The sequence below is a fragment of the Bombina bombina genome, chromosome 4, assembly GCF_027579735.1.
Source record: "Bombina bombina isolate aBomBom1 chromosome 4, aBomBom1.pri, whole genome shotgun sequence".
Lineage (NCBI taxonomy): Eukaryota > Metazoa > Chordata > Amphibia > Anura > Bombinatoridae > Bombina > Bombina bombina.
Window position 1 is genome coordinate 1,052,855,151 of NC_069502.1, and position 25,705 is coordinate 1,052,880,855.

At 38.4% G+C, this 25,705-nt stretch overlaps 1 protein-coding gene across 1 annotated transcript in view; it reads left to right on the plus strand.

The window, feature by feature from the left end:
• Window positions 1-25,705, plus strand: part of CCDC88A (coiled-coil domain containing 88A) — a 424,707-nt gene that overhangs the window by 259,274 nt on the left and 139,728 nt on the right. The window contains exons 12-15 of the mRNA XM_053712191.1: window positions 6,040-6,184; window positions 13,426-13,610; window positions 20,163-20,300; window positions 23,422-24,492. Coding sequence (XP_053568166.1) covers window positions 6,040-6,184; window positions 13,426-13,610; window positions 20,163-20,300; window positions 23,422-24,492 — 1,539 coding nt within the window. The remainder of the gene's footprint in view (window positions 1-6,039; window positions 6,185-13,425; window positions 13,611-20,162; window positions 20,301-23,421; window positions 24,493-25,705) is intronic.

Below are 25,705 nucleotides of genomic sequence, written 5' to 3' on the forward strand. Positions count from 1 at the left end.
CGGAAGTTGCGTCATTTTTTTTTTGACGTTCTTTTGCGCCAAAAGTGTCGGCGTTCCGGATGTGGCGTCATTTTTGCCGCCAAAAGCATTTAGGCGCCAAATAATGTGGGCGTCTTATTTGGCGCTAAAAAAATATGGGCGTCGCTTTTGTCTCCACATTATTTAAGTCTGATTATTTATTGCTTCTGGTTGCTAGAAGCTTGTTCACTGGCATTTTTTTCCCATTTCTGAAACTGTCATTTAAGGAATTTGATCAATTTTGCTTTATATGTTGTTTTTTCTATTACATATTGCAAGATGTTCCACGTTGCAACTGAGTCAGAAGATACTTCAGGAAAATCACTGCCCGGTGCTGGAGCTACCAAGCTAAGTGTATCTGCTATAATTTTTGGTATCTGTTTCTCCAGCTGTTGTTTGTATTGCATGTCATGACAAACTTATTAATGCAGATAAAAATTTCCTTTAGTACTGTTACATTACCTGTTGCTGTTCCGTCAACATCTAATTTTCAGAGTGTTCCTGATAAACATAAGAGATTTTATTTTTTAAATCCATTAAGAAGGCTATGTCTGTTATTTCTCCTTCTAGTTTACATAAAAGTCTTTTAAAACTTCTCTTTTTTTCAGATGAATTTTTAAATGAACATCATCATTCTGATACTGATAATGGTTCTTCTGGTTCAGAGGTTTCTGTCTCAGAGGTTGATGCTGATAAATCTTTGTATTTGTTCAAGATGGAATTTATTCGTTCTTTATTTAAAGAAATATTAATTGCATTAGAAATAGAGGATTCTGGTCCTCTTGATACTAAATCTAAACGTTTAAATAAGGTTTTTAAATCTCCTGTAGTTATTCCAGAAGTGTTTAATCTCCCTGTTGCTATTTCTGAAGTAATTTCCAGGGAATGGAATAATTTGGGTAATTCTTTTACTCCTTCTAAACGTTTAAGCAATTATATCCTGTGCCATCTGACAGATTAGAGTTTTTTTGGGTCAAAATCCCTAAGGTTATGGGGCTGTCTCTACTCCTGCTAAATGTACTACTATTCATACGGCAGATAGTACTTCATTTAAGGATCCTTTAGATAGGAAAATTGAATCCTTTCTAAGAAAAGCTTACTTATGTTCAGGTAATCTTCTTAGACCTGCTATATTTTTAGCGGATGTTGCTGCAGCTTCAACTTTTTGGTTAGAAGCTTTAGCGCAACAAGTAACAGATCATATTTTTATAGCATTATTATTATTCTATAACATGCTAATAATTTTATTGGTGATACCATCTTTTGATATCATTAGAGTTGATGTCAGGTATATGTCTCTAGCTATTTTAGCTAGAAAAGCTTTATGGATTAAACTTGGAATGCTGATATGTCTTCTAAGTCAACTTTGCTTTCCCTTCTTTCCAGGGTAATAAATTATTATCTCAACTGTTTCTGGAAGGAAGGGAACTTTTTTACCAAAGGATAAAAAATCTAGGTAAATTTAGGTCTAATAATCATTTTTCGTTCTTTTCCTCACAACAAGGAACAAAAGCCTGATCCTTCATCCTCAGGAGCGGTATCAGTTTGGAAACTATTTCCAGTTTGGAATATATCCAAGCCTTATAGAAACCTATAGCCAGCTCCTAAGTACCCATGAAGGTGCGGCCCTTATTCCAGCTCAGCTGGTATGGGGCAGATTACGTTTTCTTCAAAGAAATTTGGATCAATTCCGTTCTCAATCTCTGGTTTCAGAACATTGTTTCAGAAAGGTACAGAATTGGCTTCAAGTTAAGGCCTCCTGCTAAGAGATTTTTTTCTTTCCCGTGTACCAGTTAACACAGCAAAGGCTCAGCATTTCTGAAATGTGTTTCAGATCTAGAGTTGGCTGGAGTAATTATGCCAGTTCCAGTTCTGGAACAGGGGCTGGGGTTTTATTTTATCTCTTCATTGTACCAAAGAAGGTCAATTCCTTCAGACCAGTTCTGGATCTATCAATATTGAATCATTATGTAAGGATACCAACATTCAAGATGGTTACTGTAGGACTATCCTGCCTTTTGTTTAGCAAGGGCATTATATGTCTACAATAGATTTACAGGATGTGTATCTGCATATTCCGATTCATCCAGATCACTTTTAGTGTCTGAGATTCTCTTTTAGACAAGCATTACCAGTTTTGTGGCTCTACCGTTTGGCCTAGCCTCAGTTCCAAGAATTTTTTCAAAGGTTCTCGGTGCCCTTCTTTCTGTAATCAGAGAACAGGGTTTTGGTTTTTCCTTATTTGGACGATATCTTGGTATTTGCTCAGTCTTCTCATTTTCGAAGAATTTCATACGAATCGACTTGTGTTGTTTCTTCAAGTTCATGGTTGGAGGATCAATTTACCAATCAGTTCATTGATTCCTCAGACAAGGGTAACCTTTTTAGGTTTCTAGATAGATTCAGTGTCTATGACTCTGTCCTTGTCAGACAAGAGAAGTTTAACATTGATATCAGCTTGTCAAAACCTTCGGTCACATTCATTCCCTTTGGTAGCCTTATGCATGGAAATTTTAGGTCTTAGGACTGCCGCATCAGATGCGATCTCCTTTGCTCGTTTTCACATGCGACCTCTTCAGCTCTGTATGCTGAACCAATGGTGCAGGGATTACTCAAAGATATCTCAATTTAATATCTTTAAACCGATTATACGACACTCTCTGACATGGTGGACAGATCACCATCGTTTAGTTCAGGGGGCTTTTTTGTTCTTCCGACCTGGACTATAATCTCAACAGATGCAAGTCTTACAGGTTGGAGAGCTGTGTGGGGGTATCTGACGGCACAAGGGGTTTGGAAATCTCAGGAGGTGAGATTTCCGATCAATATTTGGAACTCCGTGCAATTTTCAGAGCTCTTCAGTCTTGGCCTCTTCTGAAAAGAGAGTTGTTCATTTGTTTTCAGATAGACAATGTCACAACTGTGGCATACATCAATCATCAAGGAGGGACTCACAGTCCTCTGGCTATGAAAGAAGTATCTCAAATTTTGGTTTGGGCGGAATCCAGCTCCTGTCTAATCTCTGCGGTTCATATCCCAGGTATGGACAATTGGAAAGCGGATTATCTCAGTCGCCAAACGTTGCACCTGGGCGAATGGTCTTCACCCAGAGGTATTTCCTCAGATTGTTCAAATGTGGGAACTCCCAGAAATAGATCTGATGGCTTCTCATCTAAACAAGAAACTTCCCTGGTATCTGTCCGGATCCCGGGATCCTCGGGCGGAGGCAGTGGATGCATTATCTCTTCCTTACAAGTGTCATCCTGCCTATATCTTTCCGCCTCTAGTTCTTCTTCCAAGGGTATTCTCCAATATTCTAAAGGAATGCTCATTTGTCCTGCTGGTAGCTCCAGCATGGCCTCACAGGTTTTGGTATGCGGATCTTGTCCGGATGGCCTCTTGCCAGCTGTGGACTCTTCCGTTAAGACCAGTCTTTCTGTCTCAAGGTTCTTTTTTCCATCAGGATTTCAAAACCTTAATTTTAAGGTATGGAGTTTGAACGCTTGATTCTTGGTCAAAGAGGTTTCTCTGACTCTGTGATTGATACTATGTGACAGGCTCGTAAATCTGTATCTAGAGAGATATATTATAGAGTCTGGAAGACTTATATTTCTTCAGGATGGTTTAGATAAAGGTTTGTCCGCAAGTTCCTTGAAAGACAAATCTCTGCTCTTTCTGTTCTTTTTCACAGAAGGATTGCTAATCTTCCTGAGATTCATTGTTTTGTACAACCTTTGGTTCGTATTAAACCTGTCATTAAGTCAATTTCTCCTCCTTGGAGTTTGAATTTGGTTCTGGGGGCTCTTCAAGCTCCTCCTTTTGAACCCATGCATTCTTTGGTTGTTATATTACTTTCTTGGAAAGTTTTGTTTCTTTTGGCCATCTCTTCTGCCAGAAGAGTCTCTGAATTATCTACTCTTTTTTGTGAGTCTCCTTTTCTGATTTTGCATCAGGATAAGGCGGTACTGCGAACTTCTTTTGAAATTTTTTACCTAAGGTTGTGAATTCTAACAACATTAGTAGAGAAATTGTGGTTCTTTCATTATGTCCTAATCCTATGAATTCTAAGGAGAAATCATTGCATTCTTTGGATGCTGTTAGAGCTTTGTAATATTATGTTGAAGCTACTAAGTCTTTCCGAAAGACTTCTAGTCTATTTGTCATCTTTTCCGGTTCTAGAAGAGACCAGAAAGCTTCTGCCATTTCTTTGGCATCTTGGTTGAAATCTTTATTTCATCATGCCTATGTTGAGTCGGGTAACACTCCGCCTCAAAGGATTATAGCTCATTCTACTAGGTCAGTTTTTACTTCCTGGGCGTTTAGGAATGAAGCTTCGGTTGATCAGATTTGCAAAGCAGCAACTTGGTCCTCTTTGCATACTTTTACTAAATTCTACCATTTTGATGTGTTTTCTTCTTCTGAAGCAGTTTTTGGTAGAAACGTACTTCAGGCAGTGGTTTCAGTTTGAATCTTCTGCTTATGTTTTTTCATTAAAATTGTATTCTGGGTGTGGATTATTTTCAGCAGGAATTGGCTGTCTTTATTTTATCCCTCCCTCTCTAGTGACTCTTGCGTGGAAAGATCCACATCTTGGGTAATCATTATCCCATACGTCACTAGCTCATGGACTCTTGCTAATTACATGAAAGAAAACATAATTTATGTAAGAACTTACCTGATAAATTCATTTCTTTCATATTAGCAAGAGTCCATGAGGCCCGCCCTTTTTTGTGGTGGTTTTGATTTTTTTGTATAAAGCACAATTATTCCAATTCCTTATTTTATATGCTTTCGCACTTTTTTCTTATCACCCCACTTCTTGGCTATTCGTTAAACTGAATTGTGGGTGTGGTGAGGGGTGTATTTATAGGCATTTTAAGGTTTGGGAAACTTTGCCCCTCCTGGTAGGAATGTATATCCCATACGTCACTAGCTCATGGACTCTTGCTAATATGAAAGAAATGAATTTATCAGGTAAGTTCTTACATAAATTATGTTGCTTTGATAGCTCTTTATTGTGATTTAATTAACAACTCTGTATAATTACACCTGCTGGTCACCACAGAGATTTTCTTACTTAAACATTTCTGCAGGTTATTTTGAAATGAAATGAAATTTTAAATTAGGCAGTTACACTGAAGCACCAGTTCAATTGCAATGTGTTGATTAACTGGAGACTAAAGCCATTTTTATTTGTAATTTATAATATTATGCAGCAGCTGCAAATTGCATTGTAAATTAGCTGCAGACAAAGACATTTTTTTAAAGGGATACTAAACCCAACATTTTTCTTTCATGATTCAGATAGAGTAGCAGTTTTAAGCAACTTTCTAAGCTTACTTTCCCACTTTTTAATTTTTTTTTAGAAAAATTGATAATCGTTAGTAAATTAGAAAGATGCTTAAAATTGCTGCTCTCTCTGAAAAATGAAAAAAAAAATTGGATTTAGTATCTCAAGTTTTTAAAATATCTCTTGAATGTCTCTTGAAAAAAGTTAGAAATGTAGTTATAAAAAAGGTCCATTGCTCACAATAACATCTTGCATTCAGAAGTCACAGCTTTTGCAGACCAGGAAAGGTTAGGGGGGCAGGGTTGAATAAAACCCTGAGAGCCAGTCTACAATAAATTAACTTATGCTTTACAGCGCTGCTCCATATTTGACTGTTTTCTTCAAACAGCACTTTGTTCTGGATGCACTCTGTTAAGGAAAACATATACAGCCAGAGCACATCGCTGTCTGAAGAAAACAGTCTATTGTTGAGCAATGCTGCAAAGTGAAAGTGCTAACAGTTCCTGCATGTGTTCCTTTCTGCAGACATGCTGCTTTTTGTGTGATGACATCTCAGATCACAGTATGTTCTGCCTTGGTGCTGGTCACTATAATAAGGAATGGAGCATGTGTAATAAATATGTTTGAATGACAAAATAAAATTGTGTTTGTGACACAAACCACAGTTTGTCGAGTTTTTTTGGAATCTACTATAATTTTGTCAATAAACTGTTTTGTGATGTTTTTATAAGGAACGGGATATGGATAGAAAGAGAATTGAAGAATTAATGGAAGAAAATATGTCACTAGAAATGGCTCAGAAGCAAAGCATGGATGAGTCTCTCCATCTAGGCTGGGAACTGGAGCAGTTATCCAAAACCAGTGATCTCCCAGACAGTAAGTTGCCATTGCATTATTTATTAAATGACATAATAGTTTTATAACTGTATTTATTGTTAGTGATGCAGTTAGTTTTAATTTTTAGGATATTTATATTAATTTATGTGACCAAAAATTTGTTGAGAGGTTAGCACATATCATCTGCAGGCCAGGGTGCCCAGTATTGTGTCCGTTTTCTAGCTACATAGCCAGAGCCAGAATAATACGAATTCTAAGGCACAAGATTTTTATTTTTTTGGAAACAAATGTTTGAAGATACATTATAGCCAAAACTAAAACATGCATGGGTTCATTTCCATTTTAAATAGAAATATTTTACAGTATTTAGTGAAAAATATTTGTAGTAAAATATATCAGGGTTTTAGTGACACCTTGTAGTGTGCACGGGGCGTATGAGTATATGTCCGTATGCCTGTGCATTTTTATGACAACAGTTTTGCATGCCCTCTGCATAGAAAGCTGAATATATAAGTATTGCAAAAACTGCTTCTATTTATAATTTAAATCCACGTGTGCATATCAGTTTTATGTAGAATGTGCATTTAAAATATCAAATCAAACTTGTATCCATGCTGTAAAAGTATCAATCTGTCCATCTTTTGTTTTCTACAGCCATAAAGCGCCACTAGACCTTAAAGGGACAGTCTAATCAAAATTAAAGTGAATGTAAATTTTGATGCTAAAGTGCCCGTTTTTTAAAAATTCGATTAAAAACAGGGGCACTTTAATTCATCAAAATTTACATTTCACTCGTGTTGTGAAAATAAACTTACCTTTTAATCTTGACAGCAGATCCAGCTTCCTCCACCCGTTGCAAAGCCTCTTCCTGGGTCTAAAATGATGAATCCGGCTTCCTCCAATCACTGCATTGAATCAGACACTGATTCCCCCGAGGGGGGGGGGGGGGAAGCCGTAATTGGAGGATGACCCATCCATCATTTCTGACATCAGAAATGGCTTGCGACGACCGGAGGAAGCTGGAGCAGCTGTCAAGTTTTAAAGGTAAGTTTTTTTTTCACAACAGGAGTGAAATGTAAATTTTGATGAATTAAAGTGCCCCTGTTTTTAATCAAATTTTTAAAAACTGGGCATCGTAGCATCAAAATTTACTTTCACTTTTAACTTTCATTATTCAGATAGGACTTGTAATTTTAATCAACTTTCCAATTTACTTTTATCATCAAATTTGCTTTGTTCTCTTGGTATTCTTAGTTGAAACTAAACTTAGGTATGCTAATTTCTAAGCCCTTAAAGGCTGCCTCTTATCACATGCTTTTTTAATTGCTTTTCACAACATGAGACTGTTAGTTCATGTGGACCATATAAATAACACTCGGCGAGATTACGAGTCTTGCGTTAGCCTTAAAAAGCAGCGTTGAGAGGTCCCAACGCTGCTTTTTTCCTAACGCTGGTATTACGAGTCTTGCAGGTACAGGTGTACCGCTCACTTTTCCACTTACGTCAATTGCGTATCCTCTTTTTCAATGGGATTTGCCTAACGCCGGTATTACGAGTCTTCAAGTAAGTGAGCGGTACAGCCTCTCCTGTCAAGACCGTGGCCGGACTTTTAGCCGACGGACATTTAGCCGACGGACATTTGGCCGACGGACATTTGGCCGACGGACATTTGGCTGTCAGATAACAGTCCGGCCACGAGATAGATAGATTTGATAGATAGATAGATACATAGATTAGATAGATAGATCAATAGATGCAATAGATACATTTGATAGATACGATAGATAGATAGATTTGATAGATAAATAGATAGATTTGATAGATAATTTCCCGGACAGAGAATTACAAGACGTGCGCCTGGGACCCATGGTAAGGTTCCCAGAGGCAGTTGCGGCACCCGAGGCTCTGATTAGAACAGGGCACTCTGGAACGCATCTGCCCTCGGCCGTCATCGGAGCATTCTTTAGCTTTCTGTCTGTCGGCCAAATGTCCGTCTGCCAAATGTCCGTCTGCCAAATGTCCTTCTGCATTTTGTCAGAGCACCGTCAAGACTGATACCGCATTTAAAAGTCAGTAGTTAAGAGTTTTATGGGCTAACGCTGTAGTATAAAGCTCTTAACTAAACTGCTAAAAAGTACACTAACACCCATAAACTACCTATTAACCCCTAAACCGAAGCCCCCCCACATCGCAAACACTAAATACATTTTTTTAACCCCTAATCTGCCGAACCGGACATCGCCGCCACTATAATAAATATATTAACCCCTAAACCGCCGCACTCCCGCATTACAAACACTAGTTAAATATTATTAACCCCTAATCTGCCTGCCCTAACATCGCCGACACCTACCTACATTTATTAAACCCTAATCTGCCGCCCCCAACGTCGCCGCCACTATATTAAAGTTATTAACCCCTAAATCTAAGCCTAACCCTAACACCCCCTAACTTAAATATAATTTAAATAAATCTAAATAAAAAACTACAATTAAATAAATTTATTCCTATTTAAAACGTAATACTTACCTATAAAATAAACCCTAAAATAGCTACTATATAACTCATAGTTACATTGTAGCTATCTTAGAATTTATTTTACAGGCAACTTTGTATTTATTTTAACTAGGTACAATAGTTATTAAATAGTTATTAACTATTTAATACTATAGCTACCTAGTTAAAATAAAGACAAATTTACCTGTAAAATAAAACCTAACCTATGTTACAATTACACCTAACACTACACTATAATTAAATAAATTCCCTAAACTAACTACAATTAAATACAATTATCTAAAGTACGAAGAAAACCCCCCACTAAATTACAGAAAATAATAAAATAATTACAAGTTTTTTAAACTAATTACACCTAATCTAATCCCACTAATAAAATAAAAAAGCCCCCCAAAATAATAAAAAGCCCTACCCTATACTAAATTACAAATAGCCCTTTAAAGGGCCTTTTGCGGCCCTTTTACCTGAAAAAAAAGTACAATACCCCCCCAACATTAAAACCCACCACCCACACACCCAACCCTACTCTAAAACCCACCCAATTTCCCCTTAATAAAACCTAACACTTACCCCTTGAAGATCACCCTACCTTGAGATTTCTTCACCCAGCCGGGCCGAAGTCCTCAACGAAGCCGGGCGAAGTGGTCCTCCAGACGGGCAGAAGTCTTCATCCAGGTGGCATCTTCTATCTTCATCCATCCGGCGTGGAGCGGCTCCATCTTCAAGACATCCGGCGCGGAGCATCCTCTTCCATCGACGTCCAAATGAAGAATGAAGGTTCCTTTAAAGGGACAGTCTAGGCCAAAATAAACTTTCATGATTCAGATAGAGCATGCAATTTTAAACAATTTTCCAATTTACTTTTATCACCAATTTTGCTTTGTTCTCTTGGTATTCTTAGTTGAAAGCTTAACCTAGGAGGTTAATATGCAAATTTCTTAGACCTTGAAGGCCACCACTTTTCAGAATGCATTTTAACAGTTTTTCACCACTAGTGGGTGTTAGTTCACGTATTTCATATAGATAACTGTGCACGTGAAGTTATCTGGGAGCAGGCACTGATTGGCTAGACTGCAAGTCTGTCAAAAGATCTGAAATAAAGGGGCAGTTTGCAGAGGCTTAGATACAAGATAATCACAGAGGTTAAAAGTATATTATTATAACTGTGTTGGTTATGCAAAACTGGGGAATGGGTAATAAAGGGATTATCTATCTTTTAAAAAAATAAAAATTCTTGAGTAGACTGTCCCTTTAAATGACGTCATCCAAGTTGGCGTCCCTTGAATTCCGATTGGCTGATAGAATTCTATCAGCCAATCGGAATTAAGGTAGAAAAAATCCTATTGGCTGATGCAATCAGCCAATAGGCTTGAGCTCGCATTCTATTGGCTGATCCAATTAGCCTATAGAATGCGAGCTCAATCCTATTGGCTGATTGCATCAGCCAATAGGATTGAACTTCAATCCTATTGGATGATTTCATCAGCCAATAGGATTTTTTCTACCTTAAACCCCGCTCAGGAGCCACAAGCATTGGAGCTCCCAAGCAGGACACAGCCAATAATGATTAGTTGCTGCGTGTACCCACAAATTAATGCCAATTTTCTGCTTGGTTGCTTCAAGGCTTGTGGCTCCAATCAGGACATTACCTATGTATTTTACAACTTTCTGGGGTTTTAACACATAATAAGATTTTGCTGAAAATACAGAAATTGAACGAGCATATAATTTAGTATTACAATGTGTCATTATTTTGTCAAACAAGGGTAACCTTTATAAAGTGTTATATCAAGGTTTACAAATGAAAATGTTAGTGCACAGGTCTTTAAATAGGAAATAAATATTTACTCACCTTTTGAGCAGCGCAGATAAATGAAACCATCTATTTATGTATTTCTTTAATATATATGATGTGGTTTGGCAGTAAAACTGCAAGACCAGAAATAGGTTACAGATTCTACACAATTTTAAGGTCTTTGTTGTTTCTGTTTCTTCCGTCTTGCCAAAATAACAGAACCTGCTCAAGCAGAATCAAGAGAGATGAACAGCTGTACCATGTTCAAAATTAAGCTTGGATGGGTACAGTTCTACAGGGCAGGCACAAAATATTTTCTGCGATTGATTCCAGTCATATGTTTGCTGTCTAGAGAAAGCCAGATTATCAATCTATTTTGGATGGAGATGACTGTGCTACCTATAGATAAGTCTTAAAGGGACATGAAACCCCAACATTTTTCTTTAATGAAAGTGTTGGAGCTAGCTGTTGATTGGTGGCTACACATATATGCCGCTTGTCATTGGTTTACTAGATGTGTTCAGCTAGCTCCCAGTAGTGCAGGGCAACTCCTTCAACAAAGGATACCAAGTCAATGAAGCAAATTGGAAAATAGAAGTAAATTAGAAAGTTGTTTAAATTTGAATCCTCTATCTGACCCATAAATTCGGGGGTTTATGTCCCTTTACATTTTATGGCTAATAAAAATGCATATTCATTAATAACAACCCTTACACTCATTCCTTAAGAAGATATAAGAAAAGTCATAATAAAAAGACAATGCAATAGCACTTCCTCTGAATTTCAATTGAGAATTAGATTATTTTTTTTAGTCCAACTTTAACATTTCCTTTATTTCCCTGCCTCCTGTCTCATGGCCGTCAGGGAATGGCTGACTTGTATGTATACAGTGTGAACTCTTGCACATGCTCAATAGGAGATGGTGCCTCAGAAACTCAGTAGTGGAAGTTTTTTTCTAATTGTATTCTGTATCTGAATCATGACATTTTAATTTTGACTTGTGTCCCTTTAAATAGATGGTAACATATTGAGCTTTATTTTACATATGCGCCACTGTCCGCCGCAGCTCGCCTCTGGCGGAAAGAATTCCGCTGGTGGAATTGAGCATTGCACAAGAACACTATTTTGCGCTCTTGTGCAAAGCCGCCCACTTACAGCCAATCACGTGCGGGCAGGAGCTGTCAATCTCCCCGGTCAGACTAGACCAGGGAGATTTAAATTCTCCACCTAAGAGGTGGAGAAGAGTTAGGGAAGCAGCGGTCTGATGTGAGAACCTGCAGTCGTAGGCAGGCGAAGCCTTTGATAGATTGACCCAATTGTGTATCAAACTCATGTAAACCAACGGGCTTTACCAGGTTAGGTCTGTTGAAGGGGAAGTGTTGTACACTGTCCCTTTAAATCTGTTTGTCTCATGCTGATTGCAACACATCATGATGATTCTATACCAGGGTTTCTCAAATCCAGCCCTCCAGTAACATTACCAGAATAAATAAAAAAATAAAAAAATCACTGCTTAAAAGTAGTTGAGACTATTACAATAATAGAGCTATTAAACTGCTTAAAGTGATAGTAAACGTTCCCCTTTGTGTAAACAGATCTGGAATGTTAGCGATATTTTAAATGGACAGTACTTCATCAGTTGTAATGAAGATGCACTGTAACTTAATTTTTAATGTAACAATAACATTTTAATAGTCCTCGCTCTGGCCGCCCACTTAAATTTTTTTGGGGGGGAGCTAACAGTTTAAACTTCTCCAATCAGCCCTCTAGCCATATGGTACTCGCACAAATTTTTTGTAGCTAGAGAGAACAGTTCAAAACGTTCGCTCACAAAAAGAAAAATTGCTTTTGAAGTACCCACCTGGAACACTAAGTTTACCATCAATGTAAAGAGGGAAATACTTAATATCTGGCCAGTTAGGTTTCCTTGGGGACTGGGGCTGAAAAAAAAAACTTAGTTTTAGACCCTTCTGCATGGAGATAAAACGAAACTTCTAACAATCTGTTCAGGAGGAAACGTTCTCTTCCTTATCTGGCATATTTTAGATCACATGTCACCAGAGTCATCTTAGTTTGTTGTTAGTTGTGCCTTTCAGCTGTTTATTTAGTGTTTGAAATTACTTATCACCACCAGTCATGATATTGTGAATTTTAAAGTTCAGTAAAACACCTTGTAACCACAGGATTGTTTTGCAGTCTTTCAATAAATGAACATACTAGCGGAGTGTGAAAACATTCTGAATACATTAAAACTTTGTTTGCTGTAAATGTTTTTTTAACTGGCCTTATTTCAAGAGACTTGTTTGGACTATTGGAGTAGACTGTCATATTGATAGTAAAACCTGCATTGTTTTGCAGTGTCTTATGATCTCTGTTGAAGCCAGTAAGGGGCATATATGGGCATATATGTAGCAGAACAATTTTCAAATTTAAATGTGGACAAAATAATGAAAATATAATGCATAGGGTCTTCTTTTAACTACACACGTTTTAAGGGACATGAAACCCCAAAATGTCTTTAACGATTCAGATAGAACATGCGGTTTTAAATGTTTATATTATTAAATGTTTGTATCCTTTTTTGAAGGAGCAGCAAAGCACTACAGAAAGCTAGCTGAACACAATGGGTGAGACAATGACAAGAGGCATATATGTGCAGCCACCAATTAGCAGCTAGCTCCCTGTAGTGCACTGCTGTTCCTGAGCCTACCGAGATATGATTTTCCACAAAGAATACCAAGAGAACAAAGCAAGTTAGATAATATAATTAAATTGGAATGTTTCTTAAAATTGCATGCTCTGTTTGAATCATGAATGTTAAATTTTGACTTTACTGTCCCTTTCATTTTTTTTATATTAGTCTCAAAATTTCATGTACGTTACGGGACCCTTTTTTGTAAGGGATTTTTAAAATAACACACTTCATTTGTAAGCAAGAAGGTTTATAACTCTCATGTGTGTTTTATAGCTCCACAGAAGTCTCTTGGTCATGAAGTTAGCGAACTGACATCCAGCAAGCTTCTGAAGCTAGAGATGGAAAACCAGACTTTACTTAGTACAATAGAGGAGCTGAAGACTACCATGGGATCTGCCCAGGGAACCACTACAAAGGTCCTGAAAATGGAAAAAGAAAACCAAAGACTGAGCAAAAAGGTAATTATAGCCTTTTCTCCAACATTGGTGTGTCCGGTCCACGGCGTCATCCTTACTTGTGGGATATTCTCTTCCCCAACAGGAAATGGCAAAGAGTCCCAGCAAAGCTGGTCACATGATCCCTCCTAGGCTCCGCCCACCCCAGTCATTCTCTTTGCCGTTGCACAGGCAACATCTCCACGGAGATGGTTAAGAGTTTTTTTGGTGTTTAAATGTAGTTTTTATTCTTCTATCAAGTGTTTGTTATTTTAAAATAGTGCTGGTATGTACTATTTACTCTGAAACAGAAAAAGGATGAAGATTTTTGTTTGTAAGAGGAAGATGATTTTAGCAGACAGTTACTAAAATCGATTGCTGTTTCCACACAGGACTGTTGAGATGAAGTAACTTCAGTTGGGGGAAACAGTTAGCAGACCTTTCTGCTTAAGGTATGACTAGCCATATTTCTAACAAGACCATGTAATGCTGGAAGGCTGTCATTTCCCCTCATGGGGACCGGTAAGCCATTTTCTTAGTTAAACATAAAAGAATAAAGGGCTTCAAAAACTGGTAGACATTTTTCTGGGCTAAAACGATTGCTTTACTAGGCATATTATGCAGATTCTAACTAATAATGGTTATTATAATCTTGGGGATTGTTTAGAAAAACGGCAGGCACTGTGTTGGACACCTTTTTCAGATGGGGGCCTTTTCTAGTTATAGACAGAGCCTCATTTTCGCGCCACTAATGCGCAGTTGTTTTTGGAGAGCAAGGCATGCAGATGCATGTGTGAGGAGCTAAGAATCACTGAAAAAGCTTATAGAAGGCATCATTTGGTATCGTATTCCCCTCTGGGCCTGGTTGGGTCTCAGCAAAGCATATAGCTGGGACTGTATAGGGGTTAAATGTAAAAACGGCTCCGGTTCCGTTATTTTAAGGGTTAAAGCTCTGAAATTTGGTGTGCAATACTTTTAATGCTTTAAGACACTGTGGTGAAATTTTGGTGAATTTTGAACAATTCCTTCATACTTTTTCACATATTCAGTAATAAAGTGTTTTCAGTTTGAAATTTAAAGTGACAGTAACGGTTTTATTTTAAAACGTTTTTTGTGCTTTGTTGACAAGTTTAAGCCTGTTTAACATGTCTGTACCATCAAATAAGCTATGTTCTATATGTATGAAAGCCAATGTGTCTCCCCATTTAAATTTATGTGATAATTGTGCCATAGTGTCCAAACAAAGTAAGGACAGTAATGCCACAGATAATGATATTGCCCAAGATGATTCCTCAAATGAGGGGAGTAAACATGATACTACATCATCCCCTACTGTGTCTACACCAGTTATGCCCACACAGGAGGCCCCTAGTACATCTAGTGCGCCAATACTTATTACCATGCAACAATTAACGGCTGTAATGGATAACTCTATAGCAAATCTTTTATCCAAAATGCCTACTTATCAGAGAAAGCGCGATTGCTCTGTTTTAAACACTGAAGAGCAAGAGGACGCTGATGATAATTGTTCTGTCATACCCTCACACCAATCTGAAGGGGCCATGAGGGAGGTTTTGTCTGAGGGAGAAATTTCAGATTCAGGAAAGATTTCTCATCAAGCTGAACCTGATGTTGTGACATTTAAATTTAAATTAGAACATCTCCGCGCACTGCTTAAGGAGGTATTATCTACTCTGGATGATTGTGACAATTTGGTCATTCCAGAGAAGTTATGTAAGATGGACAAGTTCCTAGAGGTTCCGGTGCCCCCCGACGCTTTTCCTATACCCAAGCGGGTGGCGGACATAGTAAATAAAGAGTGGGAAAGGCCCGGCATACCTTTTGTCCCCCCCCCTATATTTAAGAAATTATTTCCTATAGTCGACCCCAGAAAGGACTTATGGCAGACAGTCCCCAAGGTCGAGGGGGCGGTTTCTACTCTAAACAAACGCACTACTATTCCTATCGAAGATAGTTGTGCTTTCAAAGATCCTATGGATAAAAAATTAGAGGGTTTGCTTAAAAAGATTTTTGTTCAGCAAGGTTACCTTCTACAACCAATTTCATGCATTGCTCCTGTCACTACGGCAGCGTGTTTCTGGTTCGAGGAACTAGAAAAGTCGCTCAATAAAGAATCTTCGTATGAGGAGGTTATGGACAGAGTTCAAGCACTTAAATTGGCTAACTCTTTTATTTTAGATGCCGCTTTGCAATTAGCTAGATTAGCGGCGAAAAATTCAGGGTTTGCTATCGTGGCGCGCAGAGCGCTTTGGCTAAAGTCTTGGTCAGCGGATGTGTCTTCCAAGACAAAATTGCTTAACATTCCTTTCAAGGGTAAAACATTATTTGGACCTGATTTGAAAGAGATTATTTCAGACATCACTGGGGGAAAGGGCCACGCCCTCCCACAGGATAGGTCTTTTAAGGCTAAAAATAAGCCTAATTTTCGTCCCTTTCGCAGAAACGGACCAGCCTCTAATTCTACATCCTCTAAGCAAGAGGGGTAATACTTCACAACCCAAACCAGCCTGGAAACCAATGCAAGGCTGGAACAAGGGTAAGCAGGCCAAGAAGCCTACCACTGCTACCAAAACAGCATGAAGGGATAGCCCCCGATCCGGGACCGGATCTGGTGGGGGGCAGACTTTCTCTCTTTGCTCAGGCTTGGGCAAGAGATGTTCAGGATCCTTGGGCGCTAGAAATAGTTTCTCAAGGTTATCTCCTGGAATTCAAGGAACTACCCCCAAGGGGAAGGTTCCACAGGTCTCAATTATCTTCAAACCAAATAAAAAGACAGGCATTCTTACATTGTGTAGAAGACCTGTTAAAGATGGGAGTGATTCATCCAGTTCCAATAAGAGAACAAGGGATGGGTTTTTATTCCAACCTGTTCATAGTTCCCAAAAAAGAGGGAACATTCAGACCAATTTTGGATCTCAAGATCCTAAACAAATTTCTCAGGGTACCATCGTTCAAAATGGAAACTATTCGAACGATCCTACCTACTATCCAGGAAAATCAATTTATGACTACCGTGGATTTAAAGGATGCGTACCTACATATTCCTATCCACAAGGAGCATCATCAGTTCCTAAGGTTCGCTTTTCTGGACAAGCATTACCAGTTTGTGGCACTTCCATTCGGATTAGCCACTGCTCCAAGGATTTTCACAAAGGTACTAGGGTCCCTTCTAGCGGTTCTAAGACCAAGGGGCATTGCAGTAGTACCTTACTTGGACGACATCCTGATTCAAGCGTCGTCTCTGTCAAAAGCAAAGGCTCATACGGACATCGTCCTAGCCTTTCTCAGATCTCACGGATGGAAGGTGAACAAAGAAAAAAGTTCTCTGTCCCCGTCAACAAGAGTTCCCTTCTTGGGAACAATAATAGATTCCTTAGAAATGAGGATTTTTCTGACAGAGGTCAGAAAATCAAAAATTCTAAGCTCTTGTCAAGTACTTCATTCTGTTCTTCGTCCTTCCATAGCGCAGTGCATGGAAGTAATAGGATTGATGGTTGCAACAATGGACATAGTTCCTTTTGCACGAATTCATCTAAGACCATTACAACTGTGCATGCTCAGACAGTGGAATGGGGATTATACAGACTTGTCTCCGACGATTCAAGTAGATCAAAAGACCAGAGATTCACTCCGTTGGTGGCTGACCCTGGACAATCTGTCACAGGGAATGAGCTTCCGCAGACCAGAGTGGGTCATTGTCACGACCGACGCCAGCCTGGTGGGCTGGGGCGCGGTCTGGGAACCCCTGAAAGCTCAGGGTCTATGGTCTCGGGAAGAATCTCTTCTCCCGATAAACATTCTGGAACTGAGAGCGATATTCAATGCTCTCAAAGCTTGGCCTCAACTAGCAAAGGCCAAATTCATAAGGTTTCAATCAGACAACATGACGACTGTTGCATATATCAATCATCAGGGGGGAACAAGGAGTTCCCTGGCGATGGAAGAAGTGACCAAAATAATTCAATGGGCGGAGGATCACTCCTGCCACTTGTCTGCGATCCACATCCCAGGAGTGGAAAATTGGGAAGCGGATTTTCTGAGTCGTCAGACATTCCATCCGGGGGAGTGGGAACTCCATCCGGAAATCTTTGCCCAAATAACTCAATTATGGGGCATTCCAGACATGGATCTGATGGCGTCTCGTCAGAACTTCAAGGTTCCTTGCTACGGGTCCAGATCCAGGGATCCCAAGGCGACTCTAGTAGATGCACTAGTAGCACCTTGGACCTTCAACCTAGCTTATGTATTCCCACCGTTTCCTCTCATTCCCAGGCTGGTAGCCAGGATCAATCAGGAGAGGGTAGCCAGGATCAATCAGGAGAGGGCTTCGGTGATCTTGATAGCTCCTGCATGGCCACGCAGGACTTGGTATGCAGACCTGGTGAATATGTCATCGGCTCCACCATGGAAGCTACCTTTGAGACAGGACCTTCTTGTTCAAGGTCCATTCGAACATCCGAATCTGGTTTCCCTCCAGCTGACGGCTTGGAGATTGAACGCTTGATTTTATCAAAGCGTGGGTTTTCAGATTCTGTAATAGATACTCTGATTCAGGCTAGAAAGCCTGTAACTAGAAAAATTTACCATAAAATATGGAAAAAATATATCTGTTGGTGTGAATCCAAAGGATTGCCATGGAACAAGATAAAGATTCCTAAGATTCTATCCTTTCTACAAGAAGGTTTGGAGAAAGGATTATCTGCAAGTTCTCTAAAGGGACAGATTTCTGCTTTATCTGTCTTACTACACAAACGACTGGCAGTTATGCCAGATGTTCAAGCATTTGTTCAGGCTCTGGTTAGGATCAAGCCTGTTTACAGACCTTTGACTCCTCCCTGGAGTTTAAATCTAGTTCTTTCAGTTCTTCAAGGGGTTCCGTTTGAACCCTTACATTCCGTAGATATTAAGTTACTATCTTGGAAAGTTTTGTTTTTGGTTGCAATCTCTTCTGCTAGAAGAGTTTCAGAGTTATCTGCTCTGCAGTGTTCTCCTCCTTATCTGGTGTTCCATGCAGATAAGGTGGTTTTGCGTACTAAGCCTGGTTTTCTTCCTAAAGTTGTTTCTAACAAAAATATTAACCAGGAGATAGTTGTACCTTCTTTGTGTCCGAATCCAGTTTCAAAGAAGGAGCGTTTGTTACACAATTTGGACGTTGTCCGTGCTCTAAAATTCTATTTAGAGGCTACTAAAGATTTCAGACAAACATCATCCTTGTTTGTTGTTTATTCTGGTAAAAGGAGAGGTCAAAAAGCGACTTCTACCTCTCTTTCCTTTTGGCTTAAAAACATTATCCGTTTGGCTTATGAGACTGCCGGACGGCAGCCTCCTGAACGAATCACAGCTCACTCCACTAGGGCTGTGGCTTCCACATGGGCCTTCAAGAACGAGGCTTCTGTTGACCAGATATGTAAGGCAGCGACTTGGTCTTCACTGCACACTTTTGCCAAATTTTACAAATTTGATACTTTTGCTTCTTCGGAGGCTATTTTTGGGAGAAAGGTTTTGCAAGCTGTGGTGCCTTCCGTTTAGGTGACCTGATTTGCTCCCTCCCTTCATCCGTGTCCTAAAGCTTTGGTATTGGTTCCCACAAGTAAGGATGACGCCGTGGACCGGACACACCAATGTTGGAGAAAACAGAATTTATGCTTACCTGATAAATTACTTTCTCCAACGGTGTGTCCGGTCCACGGCCCGCCCTGGTTTTTTTAATCAGGTCTGATGAATTATTTTCTCTAACTACAGTCACCACGGTATCATATGATTTCTCCTATATATATTTCCTCCTGTCCGTCGGTCGAATGACTGGGGTGGGCGGAGCCTAGGAGGGATCATGTGACCAGCTTTGCTGGGACTCTTTGCCATTTCCTGTTGGGGAAGAGAATATCCCACAAGTAAGGATGACGCCGTGGACCGGACACACCGTTGGAGAAAGTAATTTATCAGGTAAGCATAAATTCTGTTTTCTTGCAGTTTCCTTGGGAACTAGTTCTTATTTGTACCCTATTTGCTATGAGTAAAACTTTTACTAGAAGCATTTTTGCTAGTGGAAGTATATTAGGGATGCGTATTTGGATTTTTCACGAGGATCCGAATACGGAAGAAAGAAACGGCTTGTGCCCTTCGGATATTTTCGTAGCCGGATTGATTTCTGCAAAAGATCCCTTCACTAAGATCTCTGCAAATCCAGATCTTAGAGTGGGGATCTTTTACAAGAATCAATCCAGCTACAAAACTATCTGAAGGGCATGAGCCGCTGCTTACTTCCGCATTTGGATCCTCACGAAAGATCCGAATGCGCATCCCTAAAGTTTATTGCAGACATGCGTCTATTTAAAATTTAAATTCACCCATGCACATTGCAATTTTGTCCTTTCTTTCCCTTTAAGGAGATTATCTGTTTCATGTTCACATTCCAATAATAAATACATATAGTCCATGATTTCACTTAAATAAAGAAATATGCTTACCTGTTTACATATAAAGATATGCAAGAAACCTAAACAGTTCAGAGTTTGCAAGCAGTTGAAACATTATGCTTCTTAATACCTTTTCTAGCTAGAGAAAATTGAAGCAGAGCTTAATCATGAGAGACAGAGTATTCAGAGCAGCCAACATCTGAGCAATGATCTGATGAAAGAAAAAGCCCAACTGGAAAAGACTTTGGAAACGCTCCATGAGAATTCTGAGAGACAGGTAATTATCTTTATACACAGATTGCCAATATTTCTTAATGCTATAAACAGCATGCACTTTTTGCTTGTGTTTGAGAATTAGTAAGGGAAATAGTTAAAAACCGACCTGTTATGGATACTTGAAGACTGGTGTAGAGAAACAGTGTGATGTGTCTCATAGCCAATTCGTTTTCTCTTTTTACCATACAGTATTCAAGCAAAATAATGAAAGTGAACCTTAAAGGGACATAATACTCGAATGCTAAATCTCTTGAAAGTGATGCAGCATAACTGTAAAAAGCTGACAGGAAAATATCACCTGAACATCTCTATGTAAAAATGGAAGATATTTTACCTCACAATTTCTTCAGCTCAGCAGTGTAAGTGCTCTGTGAACAGTTATACTTCAGCTGCGAGTTGGAAAAAAAAATAGATTTCATAGTAAACTTTCCTAAACTGAATAGGAAAATAACATGACTGTGCTGCACATGCCAGATGCACACTCCCTTGCATCCTGTTTAAAGTGGGAGGTGAATACTTTGGAAATTTTGAGGTAAATATCTTCCTTTTTTACATAGAGACGTTCAGGTGATATTTTATATTCAGCTTTTTACAGCTATGCTGCATCAATTTCAAGTGCTTCAACATTTGGGTATCATGTCCCTTTAAGTATTTTGCAGAACATTAAAAGTCCCACTACTTATTTTGCTGATAGAGCCTATGATCAGCAAAAATAAAGAAATACATATAAATAGAATGTATCAGAAATAAGAGCACCATTGAATCAAAGTAGCTCCATGTGTGTGTGTGTAGGGGGAGGAGTCTGCACAGACATTTTATCAATATAACACTGCCAGGATGCTGGTATCAAAGTCTTGTTTTCATAGTTCTCACTCTGTATAAGTCAAACAAGTTTATTCAGATAGTGACGTTTGGGGAATATCCCCAGTTCCTCAGATTAACTAAGTTAGTCTGTGGGCCTGATTCTCTAAATCGTTATGTTCTGATGAGATTATCTAAGAAGAAAACATTTTAGAAAACAATTTTAGCTTGAGAACTGTTGATCTTGCTGTGCAGGGTTCTGTATCAGGGCTGGACTGGGAATAAAAAGCATCCTGGTAAAATTTGAAGACAAGCCCTTTTTTCCCTTGAGTCCACAGAATGCACATGCCCCATTTTTCTCAAGGAGATTACTGAGATACTTCTTTTTTCAAAATTAAATTATATTAGTTTGTAATAAAAACAAACAAACCTTATTGTTGTTATATAGGCACCTCACAACCTAATTTTAGCCATGACTCTGTTACACAGTGTGAATATTATCCGCTAGGGATGTGCATTCAGGGTATTTGGGCACATTTGTTCTTGTGAAAGTGCAACACACTTAAGATCTGTATCCAAAAAGTCCACAGCACCAAAGATAATCTTCGGAAAATGATACCTTTTATTTTTAAATCAAATGCACAGTTTATATGCATGATTAAGGCCAGAGGGGCCGAAACGTCACATTTGGCATTTGATATTTGATATTTGGCATTTGGCATTTGATATGAAAATAAAGGTATAATTTTTTTTGAAGATTATCTTTGGTGCTGTGGACTTTTTGGATACTTGACTGGTTTGGGGGTACCAGTAACCCCTTACCACGTGCACCATTAGAGTGAATACTACAGGGTGCTGAGCTCATTTATTGATTTTTTTACACACTTAAAATCTGGAAAAAAAAGAAAATATCTGGCTCTGAAAATTGCCATCTTCAGTATTCGGATCGGTCCGAATACTCCGAATGCACATCCCTATTATCCATAGCGTGATCTACAGAAGACATTTTAAAATAGTGTGTCGCTCTGTTGCTGAGTGTTACTAGACACAAGAAACCATTCAAAGGAGGTCTAGGGAATAAAATTTACAAGGAAATACTTTGTGACCTTAATACGCATAGCTTAGAGGAGAAGAGAAATGATGTAGCAGTGCCACCCTTTTAATTTGTTGCTGGTCAGCCCCAGCTGCTGTGGCCCACCAGGAAATCTCCTGGTGTCCTGGTAGGACAATCTAGCCTTGTTCTAGATGTGAAGGAGAGACACTTGCATTACAATATAATGCTCAAAAAAAGCCTCAAAGTTTGAGTGGTTTCTGTCCATGCCAGCAAGTTTTTTATAATCTCACCCTGTAATATATGTGTATGTTTTGTGTTTGATGCCACTTGAAAGTGTTAGATGAAATATACTGGGTAGTCACAGCATTTCAGCTTGCTGGAAACTGGCATGCAGCTTTCACCTAATGAATATTCTAAAATAAGGTCTAAGACGATTACAGCTGTCTACAAGTGATTTATCTTGCTATATAATTGTATCCCTGCTGAAGCTGATTTGCATATGGTGTCCCATAATGCCTTGCTCCAGTGGAACCACTGTTTGCTGAGGATTTTATGTGGAAAAAGACTTAGTGGAGTTTTTTTCTTCAATTTACAATGCATCGTAACTTATTCTGGGAGTAGTAAATATCACTATAGTTTACCTATTAGAAGAGAAACCATTATTAGTGTATCAATATTAAATTTAGGAAAAAACCCAATTTCTTATTAGTCCAGGACAAGTGGATTAGTAGAATTTCCCAGCCCTGTAATACATGAATATTCAAATAACTTTACTATTTCTTCTTGTCCTTAACTAAAGGATATGGTACCCTAAATAGTAAATCTCAATTAAATGAACACAAATCACTAAATATACTCAATAAGTCTTTTACTACTCATATTCTCTTCATTAAGTTTTTTCCTACGGACCCCATTCTTTTGTATTTATGTATGAATTTATTAATAAAGATCTTGTGCTATTCTAGTCCCGGTGTTCTACAGTATACATGGGTTTTTTTTTCATTGAAGCAGAAGATGTGTTAAGGGCAACTATACTCTTAATAAACCCTTGATCATTTCTTGGGAGGAAGAATACTTAATCTATCAAGATTAGCTAATTAATAAAACATGAAAGCTGAATTTATAAGGCATTTTATATTGTCTTCCTGTGAAAGTTCCTATTAATTTAGTCTGTTTTATATGAATCTTATTAGTTAACCACATTAAAAGAACTATGGGCACTATTTTTTTGGATAATATTGATTTTTATTATGTCTCTTAAAATCAGATCAAAGGATTGGAACAAGAAAATGAGCACTTAAATCAAACCATTGCTTCCTTGAGACAGAGATCTCAAATTGGGGCTGAAGCAAGAGTCAAAGACATTGAAAAAGAAAATAAAATTCTACATGAAACCATTAAAGAAACGAGCAGTAAATTAAACAAATTGGAATTTGAAAAGAAGCAAATTCGGAAGGAGCTAGAGCACTTCAAAGAAAAGGGGGAACGGGCAGAAGAATTAGAAAATGAATTGCATCGTATGGAAAAAGAGAATGAACTCTTGCAAAAGAAGATCACTAGTTTAAACATAATTTGTGAAAAGACAGACTCTTTAGAACAAGAAAATGCGGGCTTAGAAGTAGAAAATCGGAAGCTTAAAAAGACTTTGGATAGTTTAAAGAACCTAAAATATCAAGTAGAGTCACTGGAAAAAGAAAATAGCCAATTGGAAGAAGAGAACTTAGCTCTGAGAAGGACTGTTGAGTCGCTAAAGAGTGCAAATATTAAAATGGCACAGTTAGAATTAGAAAATAAAGAACTAGAAAATGAGAAAGAACAGTTAAGGAAAAGTATGGACCTTATGAGAGCATCATGCAAGAAAACGGAACGTTTGGAAGTAAGTTACCAAGGATTGGACACTGAAAACCAAAGGCTACAAAAAGCACTAGAAAACAGCAATAAAAAAATTCAACAACTGGAAAATGAGTTGCAGGACCTTGAATCGGAAAACCAAACTTTGCAAAAAAATTTGGAAGAGTTAAAGATTTCTAGTAAACGGCTAGAACAGCTGGAGAAGGAAACAAAGCTCTTAGATCAGGAAACCTGCCAGTTAGAAAAGGACAAGAAACAATTAGAGAAGGAGAATAAGAGACTTCGCCAACAGGCAGAAATTAAAGACATTACCCTGGAAGAGAACAACGTGAAAATCTCAAACTTAGAAAGAGAAAACAAGCTACTGTCTAAAGAAACAACTGCATATAAGGAATCGTGCGCACGGCTGAAAGAGCTAGAAAAAGAGAACAAAGAGCTTGTGAAGAGCGCTACTATTGATAAGAAAACATTAGTAACCTTAAGAGAGGTGAGCACTTATATTTTTATATAGTTCATAGATGTTCAAACTATTCAAATGAGGGACAGCATTATTGGGTTTTTTCTCATGTAGGATGAGTATTGGCACTTCAGCTATGAGTTACACATGTTGGAGTTTAACGGCACTGTTCATGTTCCTCCCTGGACACCCTGCAACATGTGTAACTTATAGTTGTCAAAAAAAAAAACATGGCCGAGGTGGTAACTCTAAACAGAATCAGTATGAAAGTCTAAGAAATGTTGTATCATCCGGAACAAAAAATATGTATTTCTGATAAAGGGACATTGTACATTAGATTTTGATTTACAAAAATGTTTTGTAGAGGATCCATTTATATAGCCCATCGGGGTGTTTTTGTAAAAATATATAGTTTTGCCTATTTTTAAATAACATTGTGCTGATTTTCAGACTCCTAACCAAGTCCCAACGTTTTAGAAGTATACTGATGTCTACAGATCCCTGCTTGCTCCTGTTTGTGTAAATGGGCTGTCCCACCCTAACCTCATCAACAGTGCTAAATTGGGAACTTCTAAGTACATTTTTAAAAGGTTTTATACTGGGAAGATGCTTCTTTGGGTATATGTTTATAGATTAAATAGTGGTGCCTGCTGATTGAAACCACAACACAATAAAATGGGCTGAGCATGCAGGGAGAGCAGACCTATTTTGCATATCTCTATATTTAAACAAAATCCTCCTTATCACTATAAACACAGGGAGACAAATACTTATAGAGAATAATAGAAAATGAACATTGTACTATCTCACTACCCCCCGAGTATAAATTGTTTTTACTGCCTCGTTTACATAGCATTTCTATTACCAGTAGTTAAGTATTGAAATGTCCAGTATAGGTGGTACACAAAATGGAAAATCAGCTGTTTTAAATAAAAAAATAAAGGCTAGGAAGCTATTTGTAAACAATGTAATACATTCCAGAAAGTAGAATGGATAATGGGTAATGATTTAAAAGGGTAAAAAATCACAATTCATTATCTATTTAATTAAAGGAAATGCATAATCTCCATGTCCCTCTAACACTTTGGTCCATAAGAGTGCCGCAAGACATTACTTCTCTGGCACACAAGGTGTTAAGCTTCCTTAGCCACTTAATGTGTTTCATTTAGGATTCTATTTTCTCCATCATTGGTGCTCAGAAAATTGAGATGCCCCCTGCATTTCTATATGTTTGTATCCTGGG